At 42.8% G+C, this 21324-nt stretch overlaps 1 protein-coding gene across 1 annotated transcript in view; it reads left to right on the forward strand.

Moving 5' to 3' along the window:
- RBM22 (RNA binding motif protein 22) overlaps positions 1–21324 on the forward strand; it is a 124495-nt gene that overhangs the window by 16112 nt on the left and 87059 nt on the right. Inside the window, exons 2-4 of the mRNA XM_069654036.1 lie at positions 15769–15822; positions 17799–17828; positions 20305–20437. Coding sequence (XP_069510137.1) covers positions 15769–15822; positions 17799–17828; positions 20305–20437 — 217 coding nt within the window. The remainder of the gene's footprint in view (positions 1–15768; positions 15823–17798; positions 17829–20304; positions 20438–21324) is intronic.

The raw sequence follows: 21324 nt of genomic DNA on the forward strand, positions 1-21324 counted from the left end.
AGAGAGCAGTCCAAGGTCGTGCCTAATAGTACTTAGAATCCAAAGAAAGCCAAAAATCAAATCCGTTGAGCAATCCGAGGTCAAGTTATCCGAGGTCGTGAAGAGCGGTACCAGAATCCGAGGAGAGAGCAAAAGGCAGGTCCGTGAAGCAGTCCGAAGTCGAAACAAGGATTAAGTCAGCAGGAGCAACAAGAAACGCCAAAACCTCACGTGAAACAGCTCTAAGGCACTGCTTCCGTGTTTTCAAGTGCTTATGACTCATTCAGGGCTGTCACGTGAGGAAAAACACTGGAACGTGCGGCGTGAGGAATGTCACGTGATTTGGGTCACGTGATGCAGTTCAATCAGGGTTGTTGCGGGGCTCTCACCGTACGGTGCCTGGATGAAAACCGGGGATGATGTCGGCCACGAAAAGTCTCCATGGCAACTGCCAACAAGCGGAGGGGCGAAAGACACCCGGACTGCCAGGCAGCGTTTTCATCCGCCGACGCTGCTTCGATGTCTTAGTTGCCTCTGCAGGTGAGTGAGCGGGAGAGACCTTTGGGATGGGAAACCTAGGAGACGTGACAATACCAGTGATACATAAGGCACTATATAAATGCCAAGTAACATAACATTGTTGGCATGCTTGTTGTAACGCCCTGTGGTCGTCAGCTGCTTTGGGCAGACTTGCCGGGCTCTTTTAGTGTCTCCAATGCTTCTTGTGCTTCCTCGGTGTGGCTTCTTCACCCGCTTTCCAGTTTGGAGCTTGCAGACGCTCCTCCAGCATCCTGTACAGCTTTACGGTCACACGTCCGCTTTCCTTCTCAGCCCCGAGTGAAGACTGCTGTCTCGTCGAGCGGCCCAAGCTCCTGCACTGCTGCCGGCGTCTCCACGGCCCTTCTTGCTCGCACTTAGTGTTTCTCTTCTTGTCCCAGTGGCCTTCTCTGCTTTGCCAGCTCTGTCAGTGTGCCTCACGTTCAGGAGCCTCAGCTTGGATGGCAATGTCTCCTCCCGCACTGCTTTTCTCCATAGAGCAGTTCCTGTCTTTAATTGTCCCGCTCATTGAAGGTTTGGAAAATCAAATAGTCTGCATGTTGTATTTTGAGCTCCTGTCTCTTTGCACAAACTCCCTTGTTCTCGTCCGCTTCTCAGTACCTGGATGGTTATGGGAGTTGACGCCCTTGAATGTCTTTGTGCTTTTAACTCCTGATGTTTTTTCTTGTGAATTTCATATCCGCACATCAGAAACAACAGGTGTTATGTGAGTTGTGGGTGTTTGGGTAAAAGGTGGGGGGCCTGACTAGAATGAAAAAAAGCCTTAAATAATTTGGGTATCAGAGGGTCTTCATCATGGGGAAGGGGGAACGCTGTGACTCCTCCAATGAAGTCATGACATCTCCCTGGTAGTTGCCTCCTCCCATGTGATCCTCCCTCAAATAACCGCCCCCAAGGTCAGGATCAGGTAGCGGCTGCTGTCCCTTAGCCCCATGGGAGGAGGCCACTGCCAGGGAACCCGGTGTGACTCCTTTGAATTCTTCACATACCCTTCCCATGTCGCTGGTTCTCTCAGCACCTATTGGAAAAGGAAGTATAAATTACCTTGTTAGTTTCCTTTAGTGTGCTCCATGGAAAGACAATAGGGCTGTAAATCTAAGACCCAGCGTGTGACTCTTGCATTATTGTCTTTGCAGAGGCTCATCCATGTCAATGGGGCATGGTCTGTGACAAGTCTGAATTTCCTGTCAGATAGTATTTGTGGTAGGTTATAGCCCACTTAATGGCCAAGGCTTCCAGGTCAAGAGTCGCATAATTCTTCTCTCTTGGGAATAACTTCCCACCTATATACAGGATGGGATGCTCTATACTGTCATGATCTTGTGAAAGAACTGCACCTAGGCCACTATGCGAAGCGCCCGTTTGTAGGATGAATTCCCTGTTGAAATCCTCCACCTTCAACGAAGGGTTGCTAAACAAAATGTGTTTGTTTGTCAAAACACAATTGATCTTTGTTACACCGTTTAACTTTCTGGGGATCAGCGTTTTTGAGCTTATCAGTAAGGCAAGACATTATAGATGAGAAATTGGGGATAAAACATCTATAATATCCAACTAAACCCCAAAAGGCTGTTGGATCCTTTCTTTGATTTTGGAGTGGGGGTCTCTTTAACTGCTCTGACGTTTTCCGTCTGTAGTTGAACCAGCCTGTTTCCTACAAAAATCCCAAGATACTTGGCTGCTGATCTCGCTAAATGGCATCTCTTTGGGTTTGTAGTAAGCCCTGCTTTTCTTTGGGCCTGGTAACCACATACAGGTGGTAAACATGTTCCTTCCAAGACTTGCTGTGAATGATGATCCCTGTATGCTCGACAGAAAGTGGCATAGGGAGGAGGGAGGGTTTGATCATTAACCTTTGGAAGTTAGTTGGTGCCCCATGCAGGCCACAAGGCAATACTTTGAATTGGAAAAGCCCCAAGGGAGTACAAAAATATGTTTTCTGTCTATCTGCTAGGTTAACGGGGACTTGCCAGTACCCCTTCGTCGGATCAATCGCGGAGAGGTAAACGGCAGACCGCAATCGATCAATAAGATCATCAATTCTGGGCATGGCGTAACTATCAAATTGGGAGACCCCGTTTACCTTCCTGAAATCAATGCAGAACCTCCACTGTTGATCTGGCTAATAACCGAATTGGGGAGGACCAGGGGTTTTGCGAGGGCTCGATAATATCAGCTCTTAACATATTTTGTAATTCCTCTTCAATTATGCTTTTTCTACTCTCAGGTATCTGATATGGCTTCAGATGCACCACTTTTCCTGTGGGTCGTTGGCAGGGTGAGAGGGGAGTTAGGGATGTAATGATTTATTCCGTTTACTCTTCCATGTTCTGTTCTGAAAACATCAGGGTACTATTCTGAGAGGTCCATTAGGCCCTCCTTTTGATTCTGAGGGAATCTGAGTATTTGTGCTGATTTCATCAGATAACAAAACTGGTTAATACCACAGTAGTATATTCAGTCTTTCCATTCCTTGAAGATTCACATGATAAATGTGAGTCTTGATTTTTCTGTCTGGTTTCGAGATTCAATATTCGTAATGCTCTGTCTAATCTACTACCTTACCAACAAGAAAGCATTCTGTTTTCGGAAGAGGGCAGGAGAACTAGGAGTGTTTATCCAATAGTCGAGGATCTTAAGACAGCTTTTCTATCATGTTGGCCCTTCTGATGTTCCTGCGTCTTAATCAGGTTAGTTTGCACTATGGACCTAACTGCTGCCATGTACTCTTTTAGTTTCTGGGCAGTTTGGGATAGTGGTGAAGTAGCTTTCTATTGTTCCTCCCAGGCTTCACCAGACATATCTACGACATCTCATGGTTCACTCCCATATAAATGTTCAAAGGGTGAAAATCCTGTGGAGGATTGTGGTGGTTTCCTAGTGGCGAAAAAGGACAATGGTGTCATAACATCCCAATTCTTTCTATCAAATTCAACCAATTTCTTTAAGATATGCTTTAGGGTCTTGTTGAATCACTCCACTAAACCATCAGTTTGAGGGTGCTATATAGAAGTAAGCAATGTTTTAATCTGAAGAGTTTTCTTTACCTCTGACATGAGTTTTACTCATAAAGGTAGATTCCTGGTCTGTTAATATCTCCTTTGGAAACCCAACTCTTGAAAAAATGTAATTAAATGCTTGAGAATCTGTTGTTGTGTTTGTGAAGGAAAGGCTTCAGGGTAATGAGTTGCATAGCTTAATATCACCACTATGTATCGGTTTCTCAACTTTTATGGTTCTAGGGGACCAACGATATCCATACCTATGTGTGAAAAAGGTATGTTTATGATGGGTAAGGGCTGCGAGGGAGCTGTGGGGGCATTTGGGTACTGGTCTTCTGACATACGGAACAAGTGATCACAATGTTTTAGTACATTTGCGTAGATCCTGGGCCAATAGAACTGTTTCAGGATCTGTGCCTGTGTTTCGGCTGTTTCTAGATGTCCACCTGTCAGGTGGGGGACGGCAATCTGCAGCACAATTTTCTTTTTTTTAATGGCTTTTAGGTCCCACAACTTGTGATGTAGGGATACCATCAGGTCCAATATCCCCCATATACAACAGACAAGTCTTCAAAGAAATAAAATGGTCTGCCCTTTTTTCCTTCCCTCCTCCTTTCGTAATACTTGAGGAAAAGGCTCTGCAACCAAGGGATCATTCCTTTGGGAAAGGATAAATCTAGGATGACTTCCTCTGCCATAGGAGATGGAGCTGTCTTGGGTGTAATCCAAGAATGCTTCCCCCAAGCCCTCGGTTCCTCTTTCGGTTTCACTAGAGGTCTTAACTTCCTGGGGCTTAGGGAACCAAGCCTTCTCCAAAATCCTTTGGGCTATTCTCTCCCCTTCCTTGATTTGATAGGCCTCTTTGCCATTATTTTGCATCAGTACCTTTACATCTCCTCTGTAGTCAGGGTCTATGATGCCTGCTAATATGTCTAAGCCATACCGCCAGGCTAAACCCGAATTAGAGGCAAATCTAATGTAAGTTGCGGGAGGGGGAATGAGGACTAGGCCTGTGGGTATTAAAAATCAGTCCCCAGGTTGAATTCCAGTTTAAATCAGTTCTCCCCTGCTACTGCACGAGTCAAATCTGATAGTCTTCAATGGCAATTGTTGGATCAGAAGCTCGGTTACTAAGTTTCTCAAACGTACAGGCTCCCCAGCTTATGTCCCCTGACCCTGATTCCATTTGTTAGGGGTCAGAAATGAGAGACGGACACAGGTTGTTGTATTCTTGAGGAAACACCTCGCTAGCCCTAGTCTAAAGAGGAACTTCCCTGACTAGAAACTAAAACTAGGGCTGTGTCTCTGTCAGGATGTCAGTAACTGAAAAGCTGTCCTTGTGTCCAAAGCAACGTATCCTGGCCCTCACACTTACAAACAAACAACAAACAAAAGGTGCAAAGAAATGTCTTTAACTTGATGTTAGAAAAAGTGTTCAAAACCAAAAGTATAAGAATGACTCCAACGGAAATGTTCTCCAAGGTAAAGACCCTTGGATCCAGAGGGTGGCCCCCTTCCCCTGGATTCTTAAACGGGATGGCTAAAATGTCACTTTAGCTAACTGTTCCTTTGTTTCTTCACTGGACTCTCAATGTTCTTGTTCAAACAAAACGTTATGTAACTGTCTTTCTATAGGAGTTCTTGTAACTTTGCAGATTACCTGGTATGCTCCCCTGCCAGGAATCGCTATACAATTTTCCACTGCCTGGTGTACTCGCCTGCCAGGACTTCTTATGTTTTTCACAGTTCCTCGATACAACTTCAGCTGGCTGGGTTATTCACTTGCCAAGACTCTTATGCGTTTCACAGATCTGTGATATACCAAAATAGCATATACCAAATGGTGATTGGTCTATCTATGGTAATATTTGCTCAAACATATTTGTTCACATTTCTCACCCACATTGGCATCTCATGCATTTGTACTTGATTGGTGTTTGCCTTTGTACTTTGCCTTGTCTGCATTCTTTTACTTTAATCAATTTATATTGCGCTGCCGTGAACCCTATGGCGTGAGGGTACAGACAAAAACAAACAAATACAGAAAACAAGAGAGGACAGAGCCTCAGCGGGCTAAAGATAGCTTTTGACGAATGTCATTTCAGTGGTCAGTAGAAGAGCCAAGTCTTAAGGGCTTTCTTAAAAACCGTGATGGAGACATGTTGTCTGAGGGTCTGCGGTAATGAATTCCAGAGTTTGGGTGTGGCAATGAAGAAGGCCCCATTCTCAGCCTCCTTAAGTTTGCATCGTGGAAGTACTAACAGGTTCTGGTTGCATGATCTTAATGACCTGCTACTGGCCTTCTCCAGTATATGGTCTTGCAGCTATGTGGGCATTTAAAGACAGTCGTCAATAATTGGAATTTGGATCAAGCCTCGACAGGGAGCCAGTGTAAGGCACGCCGAACCTCAGAAACATGATCCCGTCGGGCTATGCCCGTGATCATTCGAACGGCTCCATTCTGGACTACCTGGAATCTGTTGGAGTCAACTTTGCAAAGACCGACCAGGAGGCTGCTGCAATAGTCAATCTTTGCCCCAACTATAGCTCTAGCGATGGATTCTGCATTAGCTTGCGAGATGAAAGATCTCAGGTGCGCTAAAGGTTTCACATAATAGACGGAGGCTGAGACAACATTACTCGTGCGCTCTCAAGTTAAAAACTGGTCTAATATCACACCTAATATTTTTAAGTTAGGTTGAAGAAAAATTTCGACTAATCCTAGCCTGAATGATTTGTATGCAGGGTCCAGTTTGGCGAGATAGTTGAGTTTCCCACTATCATCAACTCTGTTTTGATATGGTTCAGAGACAAATTATTGTACATCATCCAGTTTTCAATTAGTGTGAATATTCTGTTGAGCTGTTGTTCATCCTGGGAGTGCATTCCCGAAAGTTGGGCCAGAACCTGTGTATCGTCAGCATAATTTGAAAAGGTAATACCTTCCTCCTCTAGCATTTTAAAGAAGGGGGCTGTATAGATGTTCTATAGACAGGGAGACTTAAATGCTACTATGTTTTTCGCCAATTTAAAGATGATCGCTTGTTCTGGGTACATAGTATAGCGTGGGTGGGCATTTGCCCGAAAAGTGGGAGTGACTGTAGCAGTTTATTTTAAAGAGTGATTTTAGTTTGCCTGGGACCCTGGAGGCAAATGCGATTTTGATTTTTCTGCTAGGATACTTTTATCTTTCTATGACCTGAAATGGAAAGTCCCCATTCGGCACTCTCTTAAAAACAAAAAAAAGACACCCTTAATAACGCTGTTGGCTGCACCAAGACCACTTTAGTTGTGACTAGACGGTCATGGTTAAATTCAAATGGGCAGTCTCCTTTGAGAGAGATTTGGCTTGTGCAACCATGTGGAATTGTCCAACAAATTTGCCCTGTTGGAAGCCTTGTTCCCCTTGAGGTAATGAGTGGTTGCCCCTGAATCATCCCGAATATGCAATCGTAAAGTCTCCACCTATACTAAAACACCTCACTACCTATGCAAGTGCTTTAATGGATTTCAACACCGCTTTTAACCATGTAGGTTGGAGCACCACTCTTGGACACCATTGTTCAGGTCTGTTCGCCCCTCGAGGCCTCAGATATGGATGAGTGGGAAGCAGGTGCTTTCCTTACCTCACCAAGAAACGGTTGATAGGGCTGCTTCTTACCCCCCACCCTCTACTCAGATTTTTATTGGCCGTACCTTTGCATGCCTATGATGTGTCCCATGGTATTGAAAAACATATGACTGCACATGGAAATTCTATGGCCATATTCAAAATCCTGCCGTTAAGTAATCAGAACTGTTAGAAAGAATTAATTTGAGGAATATAAAACCATCTAAGCTAAAGGTACAACAGGGTCTCCAACCAATGGTAGACCAAACTCTCTTTGAGTGATAGCTAGTGGCAGGTAGGTAGTGGCAGAACAGACTTACCTTAAGGGAAAATGTAGGCTTGTATTGGAGAACAGTGAATCTTCAGTTTCCACCAAAGAATACACCACCGTGGTATACTGGATAAATATAGGCTTTTAATAAAATCCCACAGACAATATCATTACCTGGTAGTCACCATTCATACATGGCTCCTAGGTATGAAGAAAAAGAGAACCCTAGATAACAGTACAAATACATTTGCTGTCATAATCGTGACCCAGAATTCCATAGATGGCAATCCACACTATTCCCATCACCTCTAGTACATAGTAGCGTGTGTATTAGATATGTAGACCAAAGATTACATGTAGCGCTCCAAGGGAGGAAAAGGTGGTAAAACATTAACAGCCAAGCACAGAGGGCCACCAACAGTTGGGATACAATTAGACTTGCAATCTCAAATCCATAAGGTTCAATTGTACTCGTAGGAAATGAATACAAAAGTAACCAGTCGTGATAAACGGTAGCTTTCAATTGACTGGTGCGTGATGCAGAATTTAAAAATGCATTTAAAATCGGTGGTACGGGCTAAAATGACAGTTAAGAAACTCCATAGTCCCTAGGCGGACCCAAGACAAATGCTAATGTTCATATAAGTGCTCAAACAATTATGAAGTCTTCCAAGTGGATACATGTTCCCCACAGGAAATGATCGGATAGCCTGTAGGCACAGCAGCAGTTATAGGATAAAGTAAGGTAAGTCTAGTCAACCCCAGAAGTGTGGAGAAGGCAGAAACATACCCCATGGCACACCCAAGGAGACCATCTTGAAGAGTTCCTGGTTTGAGACCCAGGCCCCCATCCCCTCCCCCAGGGTGGAAGGAAGCAAAGTAGGATTCATTCCTATGTCAGTCTACGGCACAATGCAGAAGAAGGCAACATGTAGAAGCCCATGATCATGGCATGAGGTTGCCCCAGGGGGATAAGTTTGAAGAATGAACAACCATCCCAGGACAAACGGGGGTTAAGGACTGATGGCGCCACTATCGAAGAACGTTGCTCAGAAATGTCGAAACAATGTGGTGAGTAAATGTATTCTCTTGTAGGTAGTTACAAGATATGGTCACTCAGTTACTTGAAATTCAGACCGACGACCCAGACAACACACAAGAACAATTGGCTTACCCATGATGCAAAAGAACAATCTGCTTAGCCATGAGGGTGACACACCAGCCAGAAGTGAAAGCATTGCAGGAGAAGGGACCACGAAGACTGAGGAACCTGACTTTAAGAGGCTCTAGACTGCTTGGAGGTTGAGACTGGGCAGCCTGGAAGCAGAAATTACTTCCACTACAGAAGCCATGGTGGAGGGTGGGGATTCCACAATTATGGAAGTATGTAGCTTCCTACCTCGATGTGCTGTGACCACGGGACTAATTCTAGAAAACTGCACAGAAATGATACCAGCACATGTCAAGGCCATCCGATGCGCAGGTCCAGTAGAGGACGAATGACGGGCCAGAAAGGAATTCTGGCAGGAAAAAACGAGGCTATGGGAAAAAATATGGCCCAACCCAGTATGCCCAAACCTGGTCTTGAAATTGCAGCTGCAAAGCTTTGTGTTACAAATCCTCCAGCATGTAGCTGGATACAAAGATCTCAGCAGAATTGAGGCAATGTCGGGGTCTCCTCACTCGTGAGCTGGGCTAAGCCAGCACTCCAATCGCACCAAACTGGCAGCCACAGAGCGCTTTTGGCAGTCGGCAAATCGGGCTGGCCCAAATATATTCAAAATACAGGTTTATTCATAATGTTTGTGCTGGGTTTTCTAGGGCTAGGAACCGTTGTAGACCAGCCGAAATCACAATGGAGGATGCAAGACTGGGCCCAGATTGAGCCTAAATCTATGCAGCTGCCATTTTAGGCCTTCCTAGTAGATTACCCAAATAAAGAAAAGTCCTAAAAACACACTGGCAGAGAATAGGACTTTAAACAAATGCACCAGTACTCCAATGCACCAGTTCTCCATTGCTTATCAAAAAGGTATGTTGGGCTACTAATGAGGGTAAAATCACCTTGCACCCCTGGTGAAGCTGAAACAAACTAAATTACAGCTGACGCCAGCCTCTACAAAATCGTTGTACGGTGGTATTATCATAGGAGGGACTAAATGTGGTGCTTAGCAAGCATTCCTGTACTAGGATCCATGAGGGCTACCATTTGATCATGTAGTAACACATTTTTGCAGCAGGGGGGCTTCTGTAGAAGTCCCTCTAACCACAAAATAAACTTGCAAACTTAGAAATCCAAAGGGGGGAGCAAAGTTTAGGCGGTTCCATAAAATGGGACAGCAGAACCCCCAAAAGTAGAAGTCTTCCGCAAGAAAAGCTTTAAACCCAAAATCTTTATCATGGGGGAGAAAAGCTTCATATTATGGATCATTTTGATTCTTTGGGGTTAAGGGTCACTGTCTTGTAAAAAAGATTTCATGCTGTTGATTTGGTGAATGGGCACAACTTCTCTTTATTCCTTCTTAGATTAATCTATTTAAGATTACTTACTTAATTATTGTTTGCTTGTTAGGCACTTATACAATAAGAATATTCTGTTTCAAAGCGCCCACGGGGCAGGGAGAGATGGATATAGATTACATTAGAACACAATATTTAAGAGCAGAGGGGGACAAACCTACTATGCCTGTGAGTATTCAGAACGTAAAAGTGCAGAAAGGAAGAGGAAAGCGGGGGTAAGTGCTGGGGAGTCCGATCCTGTGGGTGAGCCATGGATGAAGTGCTAGGAATGTAGAGTGCTCTACAGCTTGGCCCGCAGGAGTGTAAGTGTAAGTCCCCAGAGCGGAGGGCGTGCAGATGCAAAGTGCTTTGGTAAGACAGGAGCTGGGAAGTGTGGCAGGTCAAGGCCCCAGAGATGCATAAGGGCCAATGACACCGATTCAGCAACTGTGATATTAGCAGAGGAGAGAAGGAGGGAATGAGGAGGAAAAGAGGAAAGTCTTAAGGAGCTTTCAGAATTTGAGAAGATCCTCAAGGTGCAGGGGAAGGGGGAGGCTATTCCAAAGGAGGGAGACCGCAGAGGAAAGTGAGCAACCCCACCCCTCCCCTCTGTTAAGCAAAACGCTTTACAAACACAGTTGATGTCAGAGGAGCACAGTGTTCTAGAGGGTGAGTATTTAGTGAGATAAAGTTGAAGATACTGTGGTCCCCGGGCCCATACAACCTTGTGGATGATGCAGAGGGATTTGAATTTAATCAGTGCAGCAATTGGGAGCCAGTGAAGACTTTTTTTTAGTGCAGGAGAGATGCGGTCCCTATGCTTAAGGCCAAGGATAAGTCTTGCTGCCCTATTCTGGATCAGCTGGAGAGGTCAGAGTGGAAGCAGGAAGATTCAGGAGGAGGCTGTTATAGTAGTCAAGCCTAGAGAGTACCAGCGCTTGAGTCACTGAGGGAAAGTGAGAGAAGGTAGAATTCTTGGCAATGTCCTGAGTGTGAGGGAGGAAGGAAAGAGAGGAGTCGAAGATGACTCCAAGGTTTCTGGCTTCGGTTGAAGGCATAGGGGGAGAGCCCAAGGAGGAAGGCCGGAGTGAAGGGAAGAAGTAGGAAGCAGGGGTCCCAATGGAAAGGATCTGAGTTTTGCAGGCGTTGAGGTAGAGAATATTGGAGGCACACCAGGACTGGATTGCAGATAGGCAGTCAGGGATGATGGAGGGTGCAAGAGGGTCAGAAGGGAGTCTAAAGAAGATGTGTGTCATATGCGTAACACTGGAAGTTGGAGGAGAATGTGGAGATGTGTGCAAGGAGAGCAAGGTAGATGTTGAAGAGCCAGGGGTACCGTATAGAGCCCTGAGGGACATCACAGGTGTAGATGGAAGTAGGAGAGGAGAAGGGGCCCAGGATGACTTGGGAAGAGCAGTTAGTGAGGAAAGAGGACCGCCAATCCAGTGCCTGTTCTGAGATACCAAGTGTATTGTGGAGCCTTTGTATGAGGATGGAATGGTTAATTGTGTCAAATGCAGAGGAGAGATTGAGAAAGGTACGTAGTTGGAGCCTAGAGATGCAAGCAGTTCTTCATGGGTGTTCAGAAGAGCAGTTTCCGTGCCTCTGGATGCTCAGAATCCAGATTGTTCATAACTTCAATTATTCTCAAAAGATATACAAGTGGGGTGCAACCTACTGTGTCGTGACTCTGTTCAAAATTACATGAGCAAAAAAGAGACCTAGGCTAACTAGCCTTCGGTGTGGGCTGCACATCCTAATAACCACTTGTTGGTTTGCGTAAATGTAATTTCCCTATATGACGTTTCTTAATGCAAAAGTAACTATTTTTCATAAAGGAATACATTTGTCGATGTTCATACGTTCCGGAAAATGTGAGATTTAACGAAAAAAGTAGTTGCAGATGCAAACTATTGCCAATGCATTCGGACTGTCATAAGTCCATCAGGGCATCCTATCATCATCTGATCAATCTGATGTTCATAAAAGGATATACCAGACATTGCACCATTACCAAATGAGCCAAATGTCATTACAGCGTAAACCAAAAGCACGTAGCATTGTGATAACGGAAACAAAGGTACAAAGGTTTAGTGCTGATGTACATGTTGAATACAGATCAATATAGCACTTGTTGGTGTGACACATTCCCCAAGTCAATAGAGTAAAAAATCAGATTGTCATTCAATTGTGAGTATTGTTTCAACAATGGTACATGTTCATTTCATGATGTTATGCAAACCCAAATTCATTTTAAAGACAAATGGCAGGCCACAAGACATAAATACAGAGGACAGTAGACAACATGAAGAGAGAAACAAAACCGAAATTTCATAAGATGATGTACATAATCAGCACAACTTTGTCCTGTTATATTTCTAAGTGACACTGCCACCGTGTTTGGCAAGCTAACGTCTCTTGATTTAATAATTAAGTGCTTCCCACAGAATCTAAAATGGATTCATAGTCCATTAAGTCCTTTAGGTGCAAGTCAATGTAATCTATACATTATTGTGTAGTTGGATTCATCTCTAGTCTTGGATCTTGCCGAACAGGTGTTGTGAAAATCCCATAGTGCCAGCACCTAATTTAAATACATCCTGTCAAAACCCTAGGGAAGATCTTTGTGGACTGCCATGTGCGATTCATAACCTAAAAAATGCTGATCTTATATATCTCCAAAAATGTCTTGGTATGGGGAATACTATTTATCAGAAGAAATTGTCCTGGTTACCTTGCAGGATAAGTAATCGGACCCTTATTTATGGAAGGATCTCAAGCGTTTCTGCTGTGGTTGTCACATTTGTATTGAATGACGAACGGAGCGAGCAGAATGCAAGCATCAGCCCACAATATCCTATTAATTGGACGGTTGTTAGCCACTGGCTCTACGAACCGACTGAATTTTGCCATATGAACTTTACCAATTGCCTTCATAAAGACCTTCCGGGGTTGAAACGCGTGTCGGCTGACCTTCACCCACTAGACAATGTGTCTAAGCCTTATGACAATACAAATAAAAACCTTCACCTGACAACCACAGCAGAAACGCCTGAGATCCTTCCATAAATAAGGGTCCGATTTACTTATCCTGCAAGGTAACCAGGACAATTTCTCTTAAATTTCCCCAGTAAGAGGTGTTGGGTTTACCTCTTCCAACCTGTGACCTTGCAACCAACAGATCAATTCCAAGAGAACTATACACAGAGCTTAGCACGGGAGTGTTCATTACCTAGAACCCATCCTTTACTGAATACTATTTATCCTTGGCGTAGTGGATATTTCCCATACCGAGGCATTTTTGGAGAAACAGATGGTCGTTATTTTTTAGGTTCTGAATCGCACATGGCGGTCCAGATAGGGTCTAAACAGGATTTATTTAGACTAGTTGATGGCTATGGGATTTTCACACCACCTTTTCGGCGAGATCATCACAGACTAGAGATGTATCTAGCTACGCATTGATTTATAGGTTACATTGACTTGCCCCTGAAGGACTTAATGGACATTGTGAGAGACCATTTTGGTTTCTGTGGGAAGCACTTATTCGACTTACTATTAAATCAAGAGACGTTTGCTCGCCAAACACAGTGGCAGTGTCACTTAGAAATATAACGACAGGACAACATTTGGCCGATTTATGTATATCCTCTTATGAGATTTTTGTGTTGTTTCTCTCTACATGTTGTCTACTGTCTTGTGGCCTGACATTTGTGTTTAAAATGTTTGCATCACTTCATAAAATGAACATTTACCATGGTTGAAATGATACTCACACTTGAATGACAATCTGAGTTTTTACTATGTTGATTTTGAGACTGTTACACCAACATGTGCTATATTAATCTGTATTCAGCATGTTCATCTGCACTAAACCTTTGTTTCCGTTATAACGATGCTACATGCTTTTGGTTTACGCTGGAATAACATTTGGCTCAATTGGTAATGTGATTTCTGGGAAATCCTTTTATGATTATCATATTGATCAGATGATGGTACGCTGCCCTGATGAAGGACCAATGACATCTGCAACTACTTTTTCATTGAACTTCATATTTTCGGGAACATATGAGCATCGAGAAATTGATTCTTTTATAAAAAATACTGTTACTTTTGCATTAAGAAACATCATACATGGAAATTACGTTTACGCAACCAAAACGTTATTAGGGTATGCAGCCCCCACCGAAGGCTAGTTAGCCTAGGTCTCTCCTTTCATCTGCCATCTATGGATGGATATATTCTTTGCTTTCATTGATAATTTTAAGGCTCATTTCCCCATTTGGCCTTTAAAAATACACAAACTAGGTTGAGGCACAAACTTCGCACCTGCTGTGCCCTGTAAAAGCTGAACTAGCCATAGGTGATGTCATCAAGTGGGGACATTCTTAGCAGTTCATAATGGTGAGAGTATTCTGTGCATGTCTGGGACTTTAGAAGGTAACGAACAATAACAAGAGGTATTAGGGTGTTTTTGCAGTCATTTGTTTTCCCTTATTGACACACTTATCTGTAACGCCATGGATTAAAGCAGTGTGAAATAGTGTGAAGCATGACGAATTTTGGCACAGAATCTTAAGCGGATGCAATTACGCGCTGTTGATGGCGTCAATTAAATATTTAAGAATTCTAAAATTTACTGAGGATTTGTAGCATTCTTTTATGTATGTTAGGTTGATTTTACATGTTTTTTTAAGAAATGCTATTTGAATAAAAGGGTGCTAGAAATGGAATGATTTTACATTTTTAGATTCATTTAGGATTTTATTGATCTGTGTGTAAACCAGTCTGAGAAATGGCGTAATTATGATTTTTTAGGTTTTCCAGGATATCAACTTGTATGTAAATACTGATAGCATTGATTTTCTGACTTTGTTTTTCAATTTGGAAGTTTTATATTACGTTCTCTTTTATATTTGGAGGTGTTATATCTTGTTTGTTTTGTGCAAACCACAAATAAAAAAAAAACTTTTTAAAAGCCATGTGTGGTGATTGATGGGTCTTTGATATACACCTTGCTGCTTTACCATGTTGTGATTCTGGGAACATTTGGAATTGAGTGTAAGCTGTCCCCAAAATGCCAAAGGACATGGGACATACCAAAGCACCATTTGTGGCACATGACGGCCTGTCCTAAGGTTCACTTCTGTCCATTTCCTGTTTCCATGTTTACTGCAGTGATGCACAAGTGCACTGGATTTCAATTATGCTTTGCACAGTAATGCCCGATGTCACTACTGCATTCCTGAGGCATCCGCCCTAGAACAGCGACTTCTTCAATGTCTTAAGCCTGGATTGTTGGTGGCATGCAGATTTAGAGAACCTCCCTTTAACAAACATATATTTTCCATGCCCACCAGGCCTCTCACAACCCCATTAACACAAAGCCACGGAGATGGAGCTGCCCTGTGCCACCTCTTTAAACTAGAGCCTCCAACCCCTACTCATTGTCACAGCCTCTGGGGTCTGGATCTGGTTCCTTTCAATTTCAGTGTTAGTTGATGGGCGGCTGGAGGGTGACAACCAAAGAAAAGAGAGAACGTTTTTTGTTGATGAAATCATTATGTTAAGCTTCACACCTCTTCTACGGCCAGTGCGAAAGGCTTTGAAAAGTAGAGCCCAATATGATGCTACAAAGCAGGGCACGTCCTGTGTTTTTACTGAGCTGTATTGCCACCATTGTATGGGCCAAAGATGACCGTACTGCCATTCTTTTCAACTGAGCATCTCTTTGCATGCTGTCCACGTTGCACTCTTGTAGATTCTAGATTACCCAGTTCATGAAGCCAAGTGGATTGGGCCTGTGACATGAGCCTGTCTTAACTCAGATATTATTTGATTTTACCCAGGACTTCCCGATCCTGTGCCAGACATGTCTCGGCGAGAACCCATACATCCGCATGGTAGGTGCACATCTGTGAAGCGATCCTGGATGCTTGCTTGCATGTCCATGTAAGGGATTGGTCCATCAAGCATTGCCCGAACTTTTTATTATTTGTGGCTTTTGGTTTGTGGAAAGGTGACATGAATTGATTTAGCCCTACGGTACGTGTTATGATATGTATGCTGTGTTCACGATTGAAAGCATGACAGTGTGCATGTATACAGCATTCTACATGCCTTTTTGAGAACCCGCCTGTGATTGCTCTGAATGGTAATACTCTGCGCTTTGAACGGCCTAATTGGTTGATTTATAAACGTATATGACTGCACGTTTTTAATTTTGTTTTTGAAGGAGGAGTTATACGATTTTGAACAATTGGGGGTTGAAAGGGGTATTTTTGTTGCCCCTTTTAAAAACCAAACCCGAGTTCGGCCTTTGCCTGAGTGCCACTGATCATTGAGTTCAGTAACTGAGTGGCACCATAACACAAGCTCCGAGTGAATTGAACCAAGATGGAAGCCAAGTGCTTGCCATTTCAGCTGCTGCCTTCCTGTGCACTGTGAAGAGTCGTTCTTTTAAAAGTTTATAAAAGTTACACTAATCATTTTTAATACAGTGCTAGAAGCTAGATGGTGCCTTCAGAAGGCATCCTCTATCTAGAGATAAATGTTGGTAGAGATACCTGTTGAGGGGTAAATGTCGGTAACTATTTCAGTTTCTTGTTATATATTTCAGGACTGTATATTGGGCTCAAGTCTATACCCCCCCCATTACAAGCCTGGCAAAGCACACAAACCTGGCCACACGCAAACTCCAGGTACTTTCGTGGATGCATCTAGCCTGCACACTGCTTTCTGTGGGTTCCATGGTCGATTGCCTTATATTGGCCCTTAGGAAGAAAATACTTTTTGGAGAACTGATGGATTGAACCCTCACGGCAACGTCCCGTCCCCTCCAATGTGCAACTCTGCCCTACATCCACCCCCAATGGACTGGCAGATTGCTGCACCCACTGGCCATGGAATCTCCTGCGCCTTTCATGGATTGGCCTTCTCCCAATTGCTGGAGGCAAATTCCTCTGTTGATGATTTCCCTCTAAATGTAGTCTGTGCACAAAACCTATACGTTCTCCATATATCTCAATTTTTGGAGCACATGCAGATGGATGAACCTTTCCATTTTAAAACCACAATTAAACTTGCACTCGGCCTTAAGACTCCTACAAAATGCAAAGCTGGTGGTACTTGTGTAGATTTCTCCACTCCCCTGTCCTGAAGGGGCCTATTCTCGGTCTGGAGTGCCAGGCAGGTCAACCGCCTGTAAGTAACCCCCTTGACCGAACGTTATTAAATGAGACCTATTGCTGTTCTACCACCCGAGCAGTGCTAATTTTATGTACAACATGGTCACTTTCCATCCAAAGGACAGAGATGCGTTTCCGTCTCCCACATGCGAGTTTCTTGCTCAAACATGAGCATGTAAGTGCTCTCTGGTGCTTTTGAGAATCGAAGTGTTCGAGAGATGCACCCTCCGATTGACTAGCTCCACAGATTTCTCTGCATGGATGATGATGACACATCATATCTCTTGATTCATGGAATCCTCATATTTGACCATTGCAATACTTTAGGTTCTTAATCTGCTGCCGCCATGTCTTTGCGATGGCTCTTTGATTACTGCCTTCTGTGCCACTTTGACAGACACATAACCAGCGATTGGCTCATAAGGCTGATCAGTGGGTTAGTGCACTGAATGCAGAGATGTGTGGAAACTGAAGGCCCCTGGATCAAATAACCGGCCAACCCAGCATTTGATCCCTGGGAGGTATTTAAAATGTGTGCAATTTACATGGCTACTGGGATTCAATGTCATTTATAGATACATGTGCCCATTGACTATTAACTGTTTTAGATCCGATGTATCAGAAAGTGTATTGTGGGGTTTAAACTGATGCCTTCTGTTTCATTTCATAAACCCAATGTTTTATGATTTCAGACCAAAGAGAAGTATGGCAAGGAATGCAAGGTACGTTCTTCCTCTGCTACCCATGTTTTCTAGTTGAGGAAATTATGAACAGATGGACAAAACTTATTGTGAATGAATTTGCCTAGACTATGTAGTTTGCTGCCTGCCTCTAGCTCAACCTTGACAAATACACTTGTGAGAGATTTTGTAAGAAACGCGCAGTGCTGTGGACCCTGCAGCTTTCACGAAAAATGGGTGCGTACCGGTTATCAATCCAGTTAGTAGTGTTTGGTCAACAAAATGATTTCATGTAGTTCCTCCTCATTTGCTGTTCATATGATTGCAGAGGGGTATAGACCACTATAATATCCTGTTGGTGCTGATTGTTAACAAGTTATGCGTTTTAATTACGCTTTCGCAAAGTTCAACATGAGAATTTCAAGAACGCTTTTACACCTTACTTTCAGAAGTTGTCATTGAAAAGAATTATGTAGCAAAGAAAATAAAATGTGACCCAGGTAGATCTACAGCACTCCTTCATTGCGCTGCAATCCTATGTTAAGGATCATTTCAAAATGAACATCTTAAAATCATCCATTTTGATTTCCTGGAGTGATAGCTTTCTAACTTTATTTGGTCCATTGACGGTAAACCGTTAGTGTGATCCAGCACCTACTATTCTTTCCAGGAAAAACAATAGTTTTTTTTTAAAAGTTAAAAATTAGGTTATTCCTTTGATCGAACACATGAAGGCCAAGAATTGTAACTTCTCAATTCTACTTTTTGATCAATTTTTCGCAAAGTGAAAATAGATTTGGTGTATGGCCATGAGTGTGTAAATCTCACTCATGGGGCGTGGATGGGGAGAGCAACCATATTGAAGGTAATTTATGAAAAAAAGTAAACTTGCCTTTGCTTTTTTTGCCTATTGCTATTATACGACTCGAGTCCAGACAACAATTTTTGTACTCCACATCGTTCTTTGTAGAAAGAAAGAATTGATGTTTAAAACTATCTTATTCCCCCCAAAATCAGTTATATGAAGACCTTTTTTTGTGTTTCATAATGTGATGGTATTTTAAATATAGGTTGTAATCGTATATTCTACAAGATAACCTGGGAAAAGTAAAGTCTATAATTAGAAAATATATTTGAAACGTTCAACGGATATTGTTTGCTAATTTATATATCTTTCACAGAATATTCCAATATTTTGAGAGTTTTGATTTGTTACCTAAACATTTAACTACTTTCCCAGATAGGAAGCATAGCTTCATATTCATGCACTTTCGTTTTATGTTTATTAAATTTATATAGCACTTGAAGCCAAAGCTCTTTACAGTATAACGGGTACAAAAATGAGAGAAGCATATTTACAAACATGAAACAAGTCATTAGAACAATGTGTAGAACAATTTACGAGGAGGAGGGGGAAAGTGGGGGAAGGGGAGGGGAGAGGGGGTAGGTTGGCTGGCCCCAGTCAAGGCCTATCTAGGTAAAATAGAAATTGTTGCTTGCGTCTGGTATTCACCGAATTGGGAAATTCTAAAAACATCTTAAGATAAAATTTGATACAACATATCCCATGGGGGCCAATTATTATAATAAGCCTGTATGTGACACTCACTATATTAATACTGTTGAGTTCTGGTAAAGACGTTTAAATGGTAATAGTTATCTTTAATATTTGCACTCAGATGTAATATGAGTACACATGGAGTATGAGGAGGAAGCTATTAATAGATATGAATCAAATGTGACTATCATTTTATTATACATGATTGTGATTGTATACTATATTGTTTTATGTTAGAGGTTTTTAATAAACTCCTTAAAAAAGTTCACATGAATGTATTTGTAGGAGAGTAAAATATATTTTATATGAAAAATTGGGTATATTTTTATTGTAACACATTATTTCATTGTAGATGGTACTTTACATAATGATAATGATGTGTTATTTATAAAGCGCCTTTATCCAAAGCGCTTTACAGAGCACATATTTACATACAATATCTATGTTAGTAATTCTTGCCTTATTGTATGGAATATCACGGTAGGATACTCAGTTCGTAGTGACTGTTTCGACAAAGATTCGAATGACATACGTTTTTTAAAAAAAAGTGTTGAATGCATTTTATTTTTTAATTTTTATGGGGGGGTCCACCCAAACCCCTGTTTTCTTTATTAAAAACACTTATTTTGCCATACGAAATTTAAATAAACCCTTTAATATCAAAAAAATGCATTGAACACTTTTTTTTCGAAACTGTCGGAACTTTTGCCATTCAACTATTTTTTCGAAACTTTGCCTGGACACCAGGATACTCTACTTAGCTGGAGTCACTGTTGCAGTGAATGTCACTTGGGTTGTGAATATACATATATTTTCTTGTGTGACACAAGGGTGATCCTTGTCTTCTTGCTTTGGAGATGTACGTGCACATGCATCCTCTCCATGTCTCTCCAATTTCAGTCCTTGAAGTTGGTGGTTGAAGCTTACATATGTAACCGTTGGAATGTGCTTCCCCTACAGATCTGTGCTCGTCCATTTACAGTCTTTCGTTGGTGTCCTGGGGTGCGTATGCGCTTCAAGAAGACCGAGGTGTGCCAAACTTGCAGCAAGCTGAAGAATGTGTGTCAGACTTGCTTGCTGGACCTGGAGTACGGTACATGCTGGCCTGTCTGTTTTTCTGTCCTGTGTGTTCTGCTCTGACAGAATGCATCTCTTTGTGTGCTTTGCCTCGCATTCAGATTTAGTGTGAGGCCCACCCTTTCCTCTGCACTCACATTGGAGATGGCCAACCTTGTTTTCTGCCCCCAATTGGAACCTTCATTTGCTCTGTCCTCACATTTTGTAGCACTCTTACGCTGCCTGTTCTCTGCCCTCTCATTGGGCATCCTACAGGCACACAGTCCTCTGCCTTTACATTGGGGATGATTTGGGCCCTCAGTTCCGAGTGACACTCAAACCCTCCCTGAGCTCTGCACTGCCACCCTTGCTCTCTCAAGTTCCCCCATAGGAAGCAATGGATACAGTGTGGTTGATATTCTATGGAATGTGACACTGACCAAAGCACTAACAACAAATATGTTTCTCATGAAGGGAGGGGAGAGCCACCAATCCGCGATGTCTAGGGGTCCCCAAAAAGGAGGTATGCCCAGTTTTTACCACTCTAGGCGAGGCAAGGGTAGGATTTTACACCAAACTGTGATTTGGAACAAGGGTTATGCAAACTAGACCTTGAACCCCGATCCGGACAAACGACTCCAGGTAAGTCAGGGGCATTAGGGAGATCTGCTCCCACCCAAGGTTTTGCTAGTGGCGTTCCAGGGTTTGAGGGTGCAGAGTGTTAGTTTGACAACTTTCCCAGCTTGGTTCATCAATTCAAGTCTCGGTCAGCAAACTAACTGTCCCTCAGATCACCAGGCTGGACTCAGGATGGAAAAGATTAAGTACTTCCGCTTAATCCCATGACTTTGCAGGACCCAAAGGAAGCCACATACATGATGAGCAGATGAAGTTACCTCATACAGGGCCTGAAAGCACAGTCAA

The sequence above is a fragment of the Ambystoma mexicanum genome, chromosome 3q (assembly GCF_040938575.1).
Source record: "Ambystoma mexicanum isolate Mex_15411 chromosome 3q, UKY_AmexF1_1, whole genome shotgun sequence".
In the NCBI taxonomy this organism is placed as follows: domain Eukaryota; kingdom Metazoa; phylum Chordata; class Amphibia; order Caudata; family Ambystomatidae; genus Ambystoma; species Ambystoma mexicanum.